This window comes from Castanea sativa, chromosome 2 (genome assembly GCF_040712315.1).
Source record: "Castanea sativa cultivar Marrone di Chiusa Pesio chromosome 2, ASM4071231v1".
Lineage (NCBI taxonomy): Eukaryota > Viridiplantae > Streptophyta > Magnoliopsida > Fagales > Fagaceae > Castanea > Castanea sativa.
The window spans coordinates 6492549-6503842 of record NC_134014.1 but is presented as its reverse complement, the minus strand read 5'-3'; the positions used below and the strand labels follow the sequence as shown (position 1 = coordinate 6503842).

The 11294-nt window shown below is 35.4% G+C and overlaps 2 protein-coding genes across 3 annotated transcripts; one reads left to right on the top strand and one right to left on the bottom strand.

The window, feature by feature from the left end:
• Positions 1–3616: 3616 nt before the first annotated feature.
• LOC142623453 (uncharacterized) lies at positions 3617–6261 on the top strand. Of its 2 annotated transcripts, XR_012842144.1 has the most exons (2): positions 3617–4981; positions 6055–6261. XR_012842144.1 is itself a non-coding variant. In XM_075796872.1 (1 exon), the coding sequence occupies exon 1, from the start codon at positions 3691–3693 to the stop codon at positions 4909–4911; it is 1221 nt and encodes a 406-aa protein (XP_075652987.1). In that variant the 5' UTR covers positions 3617–3690; the 3' UTR covers positions 4912–5115. The 2 variants fall into 2 exon arrangements, 1 of the variants encoding a protein (XP_075652987.1); XM_075796872.1 differs by lacking the exon at positions 6055–6261 and having other exon boundaries at positions 3617–5115.
• A 2049-nt stretch (positions 6262–8310) lies between these two features.
• Positions 8311–10993, bottom strand: LOC142623197 (BI1-like protein). The gene is made up of 4 exons (XM_075796591.1): positions 10481–10993; positions 9112–9225; positions 8848–9005; positions 8311–8718 (listed from the first exon to the last, which is right to left on the bottom strand). Exons 1-4 carry the CDS (start codon positions 10752–10754, stop codon positions 8512–8514), a joined length of 753 nt encoding a protein of 250 aa, XP_075652706.1. The 5' UTR covers positions 10755–10993; the 3' UTR covers positions 8311–8511.
• Between the last annotated feature and the right edge of the window lie 301 nt (positions 10994–11294).

Here is an 11294-nt window from a genome sequence, read left to right as displayed (position 1 = left end):
TACCCAAAATTTTAGAGTCAAAATGAGAAAATAAATAAATAAAAGAAGAAAAGAGAGACCCAATATCGAATATAAATTGATAAGACTAAAAAAAATATTAAGAGTAAAGAGAATTGAAGAAATCTCACAAGTCGATGATAGAGATCCATTTGAGAGTGGAGTAGACAAAATCTAGGTCATCAGGTTTTAAGGAGTTATTGACGAAGCACACGACCTGAGAGAATGAGTCCTTCTCTCTCTTGGGCCATCGGTGGTGGAAGCCAAGCATTTTGAAGTATTTTGAAGTAAAAGAAGGAACACCCACTCGGTTTTCAGTTTGAGAGAGAAGACACAAGAGAGAAGTCAGTTTGTTTGTCTGTGTATTCTTGCATTTATATATTACCTACTTAACTGGTAACTAGTTTTTCATTAGAAATAAGTAAATGGTCAGGATTCAAATATGTAAAATCTATGGCCAAGATTAAAAGGGGTACCATACCCCCTACAAAAAGAGGAAGTGCAATAGATGACCTTTGTTTACAATTGTTTATTTATTTTGTTATTGTTAGAGCATTTCCAGCAGTTCTCTTATAAAAAATGTCATTTTGACACGCCAAAAATCTACTCTATTATTTTACCGCATCATTTTATAATTTCTCATTCATCACATGTTTTATTCTTCAATTTTATACATTAAAATAATATTTACTACACATTAAAATAATATATTAACTCCTCCCTATCATCATCATCATCAACAACCACCACTGCCGCAACAACACCGACAGCCATTACAGGTACAAACCCACATCCACCAACACCACCTTAAAAAAAAACACAACAAAAAATAAATTCACAACAACCCACCACACTCACAAACCTCAAAGTCGATCCCAAATTAAACAAACCCACAACCATCACTGCCGCAACAACAGCCACCAACAACCACTGCCGCAACAATACTGACAACCACCACCGGCACAAACCCACATCCACCAACCACCTTAAAAAAAAAAAAAAAACCACAACCACAAAAAAAAAATCCACAACAACCCAAAAAATAACCACTACAACCACCAAATTGCCGCCACAACCACAATACCACTACCACAACTAACCCACAACCCACCACATTCACAAATCTCAAAACCCATCCCAAATCAAACAAACCCAAAAGCAAAACCCACCACTGCAGGCCGATTGAGAGAGATCTGGTGGTGGGAGGTTCCAATGGCACGATGGCTAATGGTAAAAGCGCGATAGCCAAAGTGACGATCCGAGCGATCACTCTCCAACTCTTGTGACTCCAAGCATAAGACCCCGCTCGCTTGACAATTATGGTCAGAGAAGAGACCTGCATGAGCGTGAGGAGGAACCACCGGGTGGCGTCATGGACGGGTTGTTTGGCGTCGTCGAGGCACTCGATGACGGAGGGGATGAGGGCGGTGTTGAAGTGGAGCTTGAAGTGGTCACCGGAGAGCACAACAGCGAAGTCCAGAGCTTGGAGTGCGCCTTGGGAGACTCTGAAGTTTTTGTCCTTGAGGAGAGATGTGTTGGGAGGAGAGGGGAAAAGTAAATAAAATAAGCATAAAATTTTTTGGCATTCTCGTCCGTACGCTCTCAAATTTGAGAGCGTACTGTAGCTTCATACCAAATCTTATGAGATTTGAAATATCTGATGAGGGTTGGTTTTTGGTGTTTGATTTGTCAAATGCCCAATAACACCTAATGGTAATGCTCTTAGTTTGTTGTTGATTAACATATTTATAATATTTTTACTTTTAATCTTGCCCTCCTAAACTAAAATTTGGCATTTGACACACCTGATGGTAATGCTCTTAGTTTATTGTTGATTAACATATTTAAAATATTTTTACTTTTAATCTTCCCCCAAAAGTGAAATTCTGGCTTGGCCAGTGTGAACACCCCTAGATGATACCATAAGAGTGGAAGCCTTGTCATCCTCAAACTCGATAATGTTTACGCAGGAATGATAACAATGTCATATCAAAGCAAACAAACAAATAATATAAGTTTCTTTGTCTTCTTTCTTTTGGTCAGTTTGGGGGGTAAGAGAAAACAAGCAGGACACAGATACAAGCAGCCAAGGGTACATAATAGAACAAAACTACAAGGCAGCTCTCCCTACTATAAGCTCCTTAAACATACATACAGCAACAAAGACATCAACAATTAATTAACCACCAACAACAGAGAAGGGAATTCTCCATTAATTAGCTAGATAAAGCACAATTTTGGATGGAGTTTTATACTTTTGATCTTGCTACTACTCTGCGTCTAACATTAAACATTATGCAATTCAAGATCCCCATTTAAAACTCCACTTTCCAATTGTGTATTCTTTCATATCTGATAATAAAAATAAGATGCTTCCCAAGCCAGCACACACAATATCTTCTTCAACCCAGAAACAAATTGAGCAGTTAAAAAAATTTTAAACATCAATCATCATCATATGTGTGTCTACTTTCTTTGTGTACTTCGCTAGATGAAAGGTGTGTACAAAAGATGTAAAATTGAATATTGGATCATCTTCATCTTCTCAAAAAATAGAAAAAATAAATAGAAAAGAAAGAAAGAGACAATAATTAATTTACTACAATTGAGTCAATTTCATTTATAAAGTTGACCACACATTGTTATATTCTATCCTATCTTCAACAAAGATAAGATTGGATTATATGGTCTTTAATAAAGGTAAGATTATATTATGTTATAGTATTATATTATATTATATTAGGGTGTGTTTAGATACGGTTTATTTTGCTGAAAACTGAAAACTTATTGCTGAAAATATTGTAGCAAAATAATTTTAAAATACAAAACACTGTTGTTGAAACCTGTTTATGTTTTTCACTTTGTACTTGGTTCATGAACAGTATTCCCAAAACGCAAAATGCGCAATCCCAAACGCATGTTATATTATATATATATATATATATATATAAAGGCAAATTACAATTTACTCACACTTAATTTGACCGAAATATAAGTTGCCTATATGTGGTTTGAAATTTGATATTTTACCTACTTGAGGTTAGCTCAGTTAGATTTCTATAACCCATGTCTATTAAAAACAGAATAAATATATAATTTTGCTATACTTTTATATATTTCTCCTCCAAAAATACAAAAAACATAAAAGTACAAGATCAAAAACTATCAATCAAAACACTTGCATTATGAAATTTCAAATCACAAGTAGATAACTTAAATTTTGGTCAAATCTTAAGTGAATATAGTGTCAAATTTTAAACCACGACAACTTAATTTAAGCCAAATCACAATAAGTTGTAATTTGCCAATATTTTATATATTTTTTGTCAAAAGATTTATTATATTTGGAAGCAAGTTAAAAATTATTTATTTACATCTCAAATAATTAAAAAAATTATTTTCATGTCAATGGGATAGCAAGATTTCTGTTTTTTTTTTTAAAATAGATTTTAAAATTAGAATAAGAATTTATCAGGTTATCTATTTATTTGTTTCTCAAAAAAAAAAAAGTTATCTATTTATTTATTAATTCATTGTATTGAGTCAACTTCAAATATGAACTGGATGAATACAACTCTTCCTGAATTATCTAACTATAAATCCCTCTCATAATATCGAACCCCACACTTCTCTTATTTCAAATCTCCAAAATCCCTATTCCCTCTCCCCTCTCTCTCTCTCTCACATTTTCCAATGGATTTCTTCAAATCCGTCTTCTCGGAAGACCCGGACCCACCCCTAAACGACGACGCTCCGGAACCGAACCCGGACCCAAACCCGGACCCCGATCCGAGCTCCACCGCGATTTGGAGCTTCGGCGGGTTGATCAAAACGATCGCGTCGAAATCGGAGTCGGTGATCCAGACCTACCGGCGCGATATAGAGGAATTCGGGTCCGGGTTGAAGAAAGAAACGTCGGTGATCCGAGAAGTCGCGTCGCGAGCCGTCATGGATTTTCCGGCTTCGCTCGACGCCGGCGCTTCCGTCGCTCAGGAATCGCTCGAGTCAGTCGGCCAAGCCATCGACGATATCGGCTCCTCCGTATGGAAATCGACGGCGGAGATCATCACTCACGGTGCGGACAAGCTCTTCGTAGCCGACTCTGATTCCGATTCCGATTCCAATAACGGTAGGCGATTGAGTAGCAGTAGTCAGGTTTCGGATTTGAAACCGTACAGTAGGTTCGACGCGCAGGTTCGTGCGGTTCAGTGCGATTTGAACACGTATCTGGAGGAACCGAAGGAGGAGGATTTGGAGGAGTGGAAATTAGGGTTTGTGTTAGAGGAAAAGGGGAAAGAGATTGAGGATTTGATCAGAGAGAATCCTGTGATTGAAGAGATTTATGAGAACATTGTTCCGACTAGGGTTGATAAGGAGAGTTTTTGGATTAGGTATTTTTATAGAGTACATAAGCTGAAGCAAGCCGAGGAGGCAAGAGCTAAGCTCGTGAAGCGAGTGATTTCCCGTGGCGAAGAAGAGGATTTGAGTTGGGATTTTGATGATGATGATGAAGAAAATGGCGAGAACAATATTATTAGTAATAATAATAATAATGTAGTATTGGATGATGATAACAGTTCCCGGGATCGGGACAATGTTGTTGAAAATGCTGGTGTGAAATTGGATGAGAAAGGAGGGGATATTAGTGAGGAATCGGGGCGAGATAGTGATGTTTCGGTTGTTTCAAGCCAGCCATTGTTGGTAGCGGAGGAGGAAGAGCTCGGGTGGGATGAGATTGAGGATATTGGAAGCAGTGATGAGAACAAAGGGGAAGGGGAGGATGGTGTTGTTTTGAGTTCCAATAGGGTTGATTTGCGTAAGCGGCTGAGTAAGGCAGAGGTGGAGGAGGAGGATTTGAGTTGGGATATTGAAGATGAAGACGATAATGATGATGACAAGCATGTTAAATCGTGATTAATTTGAGCTTATTATACTCTCTCCCCTGATTTGGGTTCCCTGCAAAGTGTTCATTTGTTTGTTATTGGTGTTTGATTATTTGGCCTTTTATAGATTAAAATTGTAAATTCTTGTCTCTGCATCTGTTTATTTTTTAGTTTAAAGCGATTTGATTCATCTTACATTGTCTCGTTTTTAATAATTGAATTCAATTTGTATACTTGTCTGGGCTATATTACTTATTCCCCATCATTGGAGATTCTTGTACATAGATTTGGGTTAACCAGCAATCTTTTATGGCTTTCTTCCCAACCATATGGTGCTTTGAATCATATATTTCCCTGACTCTACTATCGCCAAGTTTCATTCTGTTAGTGTCTGTGATTTGGGTGATTAGGCTTCTCTGGTTGCTTGGTCTGGCCTGACCAATGTATCAGAGTCATTCATGGTTATTTAATTTAATTGCATTTTATGGCATTCTATTGGGTGCAGTCTATTATAATCTCAATGATTTAAAGCTGGGAGATTTCTTGGTGTTTTTTTTTTCCTCCCCCAAAATCATTCTAGGCTCGACCCCAATTGAGACGCCACCAACAGTAGCCTCAACAATGAAGGCTGCAGTTTTCTGCATAAGTTGCAAAATTTGGCTAATTGATGGGGGTTGGCTACTAGCCAAATTTTATCAAAGCTACGTGCAAACAAACAAACAAATAATTCTTGAATACTCTCAGAGCACAGTGAGTAGTGTGCTCTTATCTCACATTCTTAGTCAGGTTTATCATGAATGTGAGATAAGGGAACGCCATTTACTATACTCAAGAAGTACCTAAGTATTTTTCCTAAATAATATGAATAAATTTGGCTAATTGATGGGGGGCTACTGGCCAGATTTTATCAAGCCACATGCAAAAAATATGGCAAACTTAAGATATGCAGAATGTGTTTGAGTTATAAACAGAATGTGTTTGAATTAATTTATAATGAAATTTGACAACTAAAAGGGATGGTAGAACATTATAACATACCTAGTCATTTTAGTTGTCTAATTTACATTTATGATGAATCTAGACAGCCTTAATTCTGCAGTAATTTTTTTCCTGAAATTTTCCAGTTCATTTTATATGCCCAAGCTGAAAGAAATTCTTTAATTTGGTTTTACAGGTGAGCTATTTTCCCTTGATCTATCTGGGGGGCTTCCAGATCTAAATTGTGGCCAACATTCATTTGTGAGAAAAGAGATTTTAGGATCCCTGTACCAAAGATGCCCAACCAGGTCTGGATTAATTCTTAGCTTATGGAATTCTTATAAGTTAAAATGATTGTATTTCATTTTAATGAATCAAGGCAACGTGAACAAGGTTAGAGTATCAAGAAATTTTAATAAATCAAGTTTAGGCAAAAGATAAACATGGCGTTCTAAGTCAAAGTATGAACAGTTTTTCTTTAAACTTGAGTTAAGCTGCCAGCAAACCATTTTATAATCACTTCGCCCATGATCCAAGACAAAAAAACGATTTCCAAGTTGAATTAAAAGCAACAATGGAACGCATTGCTATACAACAATGTCAAATAGTTTTGACATTAGTCAATAGGTCATACAGTTCCACTATATGATGGTTTCCTTTCCTATATGCAAAACTAATTTGGCAAAAGAAAAACTTGAAAAAATTTATAAAAGAACTAAATGGAGAGAGAAGAAGAGAGGGAATGCAAAGGAAAGGATTCGAGTTTGGTACCAGACCAGACTCAGATGGAGAATGATGATAAAGAACATCATCTTTTGTCCAAATCGGGTCAGGCATAGGAAGACCATGTGGTATGGGCCTTGTGGGATCACAAACAAGCACGGCTATAACAACTTTTTGGGTCTTGAGCAAATTACTCCTTACTCCAATCATATACCGTTAAAATTACTCCTATCATAAACAATTAAAAACAATTAAAATCATAGAGTTCAGAATATACATTTTTTTTAGAAGTGGTTCAAATTATACTCTGTGGAGCATCAGCTTACACTTTTTTTAAACTATATATTTCTAAAATATGTAATAGTTTCTCATTATATATATATATAATTTAGAATTTTATTGGTTTTAGATGATTTATTTTGTGCACCCAATAATTCATTTGTCACAAAAATTAAAAACTTAGATAAATAGTAGTGAAAAATTGGACTCTAATTAAAATCTTATTTAAAATCTAATTGAATTTAGACTCGTCGATTTTTACACCTAATAATTAATTTGGCACAAAATTAAAATTAAATTGGATAGTAACATAAAATTGAGAATCCAATTATATATATATATATATATATATATATATATATATGTATGTATGTATGGGTTTCACATAATAATTGCTTTTGGAGTTCTAAATACTCCTCCATCATATGCTATCAAGTTGTTGAATTGAGGACCAGCGAAAAAGCTTTTAGCTTGGAATTACTTTATTCCCAAGTGGATCATGAACAGCATGAAATGGGTCCTAAAGATGTGTCAGTTCCCCTCCATTATTATATCAAGTTGGTAAATGAATCGATTATTTAAAAAAAAAAAAAAGAAGTTGGTAAATGAATCCAATATGGTCAGAGTATCACACCAGTAGGTGGAAATTTTCTTTCTATTTTATATATTTAGAACATATTTTTTTAATTTTACATATTTATTTTTACAAAACACTATATTAATTTGTCTATTACACACATTTATTCAAATAAAATATTCATTTCTTTACACGGTGAACATAGTAAAATATTCAAATAAAATATTATACACATTTCTTTAAACAGTGAGATGAGTCAAAGGTATAGAGAGGAGAGAAAATAAATAAATAAAAAAATTATTTACATGGTGAACAGGAACCATGAATATATTCACGATTCTTGTTCATATACAGGATTATGGTGTATATTTACACATTTTTATAAAGATTGATGTGAATATATTTTAGATTAAAATGTGTAAAATTGGTGCTATTTTATTTTAAAAGATTATAGATGAACTGATGTAGTTGAACAAATTATAAAACAAGGAAAAAAGTACTGCCAGATACGCAGACTCATGCCGCCTGGCAATGTAGCAGCTTCTTGTTTGTGCAGAACTGGTACTGAAAAGAAGAAACTGGAGAAAAAAAAAAACAAAAACAAAAAAATGGGGGGCAAGAAGCCGCGGATAAAAATAGATACAATCTTTGTCCTTTCTTCTCAAAATCATGGTTAATTCATTAGCAGAAAAATGAGAAATCATCTCAATGACTCAAGAACACTATAACCTGCTAAGGAGTAAAGTGCTGCCAGAGATGAACATTAATCATTCAAGCTGATTTTTTTTTTGGCATTAAAACGACCAAAAGTAGCCGATCAAGGAGGTCCTGCAGTTCTATAACATGTGTAAGTACAGTAATAGCAACAAGAAATGGAAAACAATCCACAAAATATATTTACGATTAACGCAAATGTAGGAATAGAATATGTATGTCATAACAGCCCACTCAGTTGTACTACGATAGTTCATGGAAACATGTTATCCACAATTATGCCTTTGGTCTCAGCAGACAAAGATATGTAGAGTATCATTTGATTGATTTAAACAAGGCTTGCAAAGTTACACGGCACAACTAATTGTTGCCCTGTCTCATCATCCTCAAAATGGCGAGGAACAGGTTCAGAATGTCAAGATAAAGAGTAATGGAAGCCCAAATGTACTCATCATAGGTGAAGCGCTTGATGAGGTTGTCAGTGTCATAAACTATGTAGCCTGCGAAAATTATAGCACCCATTCCACCATAAATGGCAGAAGATGTTGAGCCAAGTGGGAAGAATACCTACATAACAACACAATATCCACCAGGTCAGATCAATACTGTTAGTGCACTTGCACGTGCATTATGTGAATATGTTCAGAATAACAAAATTCATGGCAAGCCAAATACAAAGAAAGTCAAGAATCTGACCTGGATAAAACCAGTTAGAAAAAGGACAAAGAGGCTGGTGAACAAGATTGGTCCAAGGTAGCTGAAGTCCTTGCCCTTCTTAGATGCCCAGAAAGTGTACCCAGTTAAGGAGCAGACCACGGCTGAGGTTAAAATTAATGCTTCAAGCACAATTTTTCCTGCAAATACCAATGCACAACAAAAATCAGATCGGAATTCTATAAAATTGCATTTCATCCTTGATTTCTCACCAGGAAATCTAATGGGGGAAAAGAAGATGCTCACCATCTGTGTTGGCACAGCTTACACCAACTGTGAGGCTCAGCGACAAGGTGAAAAGTCCAAGGAAGACGAAGTTCAATGGATGCTTTTGTTGATACACATACATGGGCCACAACACTGCAGAGATTAAGGCTGATTAATAAGATGAAACTAGCATATTGTAACAAAAACACAAGTAGGATCCAACTGAGTACTCCAGCAAGTGAATCGCCTGAGGCTAGAACAGCTGATGAAAGTTCAACTTTGCATAAACTTGCCATTTCAGGTAATCTACGTATCTAGTTGAGAGGGTAATCGGCCTCAAGCATGACATCAATAAAAATAATAGAATTGTTTGTCTACTGATGAGTTACACACGCATCTGATGGGCCTTGAACCCAAAAGCACACCCTCTGCCCAGTTGCCATTTCAGCTAGACTATACGAGTTTCATAGAGCACACTATAAAGTTATGTTCCACAATGCTCACAATAGACAGAAGTTCAACCATGAAAATTTAGTTTTAATTTTTCCCCCAGTGAGAGTCCCATCAACAACAACAAGGCTCCCTACAATTGCTTTTTTTTTTTCTTTTTTTTCTTTTTGTGGGGTGGGGGTGGGGGGGTGTTTGGATAATTTTATTTTGCAGAAATCTACACATTTTTTATAAACAGGAATCAACAAAATAAATAAATAAGAGGGATTTAGAAATCCTTTAAGATGCTTATCTTGCTGCATAGAAGCAATCAAAATGGAGATTCTCATATCCTAATCTCAGCTTTTCCCATTACACAGCGAATCATCAAAAGTAAAAACATGTAAACAGTTACAAAAACTCGAGATATTGCAAACAAATAGACAGATGATCAAATGCCAATCAAAGAGAACCCAAAAAGACTTTTTTTCTTTTTTCATTTTAACTTTTGGAATTGGCTATGGATCCTCAGCACACTAATCAGCAAGTCTGTCACAAATCATCATCATCATCATCATCATCTATCACAATTATTAATCTTTACCCTTTTTTTTGTCTGAGAAGAGCCTCAATTCATCTAAAAATTATGCATTTCTCTATTTCATTTCACCAAACAGCAAAAACCCACCAACCCCCCGGATTCAATTTTAGATACAAAAAACTCTACTTTTACACCCAACAAATTCATCAAACCCGATTTGCTCTTAGGTCAACATACATATAAACATAGACACGTGGGTGTAAGAGAATAGATCTGGGTTTAAGTCAAAACTCAAAAACACGAAATACCCAGATCACCGAATCGAATAAAAACCACAAATCCATAATGGGTCAAACGTAAATGATAAATCTTTAACCAAAAAAACCCCAATTTTATTTATTTTTTTAAAATCAAAGCTATAAGGTAAAAGATACGTACAGACAAGAGGGAGGAACATGAGGAAGAGCAAGAAGCCAGGATTGGCTTTGAGGACCTCGTTGACAGGAGTGTAGAAAATGGTGATGGAGGAGACGATGGTGGTGAGGACAAGCTGTGTGGCTACGATTCCGTACACCTTGCGAATGAACCCCCATCGAAGCTGGTTCTCACCGTGGCTCAGACCCGGGTACAGAGTGCTTGTACCTCCTGTCTCCAAGTCTATTTCCACATCCCCACCGACCTTTGTGTTGCTTACTTTTGTGTATCCGAACATCTTTTCTTTTTTCTCTCTCTCTTTCTGGGATTTTGGGTAATGAACAAAGTCTTCAGCTTTTTCTGGTTTTTGTTGTTGTTATTTATTGAACGAATGGAGTTTTCTTTGGTGAAAGAGTTTGGTTGTTGGATGATACCGTGACAGCAGGGGTATTCAATGAATCACAATTTTATCAACTTTATTAAATGGCCAGAGAATAATAGAAACGCGTTGACACGCATTATCGTCGTAGATACTTTAGTTGAAATCGTATTTTCAAAATACGTATTATATTAATTATAATTAGTATCAAAGTGTCTAACTCATGCAAACATATCAATGCATTTAAAATAAAACATAATTTTTATTATAAAAATAAACATTATCAATCAAATTATTGAAAGAAAATAGCATGTAACACATGCATACGTAATTACGTATGGATATATTTAAAATTAAACACAATTTTTATCATAAAAATATAAATAGTTACTCAAATTATTTTTTTTAAAAGATAAATATAATTAGTCACATATTAAAATTATTACCTAAATTTATTAT

Bases quoted from the DNA above. Each gene is read 5' to 3' on its own strand.
- LOC142623453 (XM_075796872.1), top strand. From the start codon at position 3,691: ATGGATTTCTTCAAATCCGTCTTCTCGGAAGACCCGGACCCACCCCTA.
- LOC142623197 (XM_075796591.1), bottom strand. From the start codon at position 10,754: ATGTTCGGATACACAAAAGTAAGCAACACAAAGGTCGGTGGGGATGTG. The intron at 9,006-9,111 runs GTGAGCATCTTC...TGGTATTTGCAG, and splicing joins AAGCTGTGCCAACACAGATG to GAAAAATTGTGCTTGAAGCA. The intron at 8,719-8,847 runs GTCAGATTCTTG...GTTGTTATGTAG, and splicing joins TTCTAACTGGTTTTATCCAG to GTATTCTTCCCACTTGGCTC.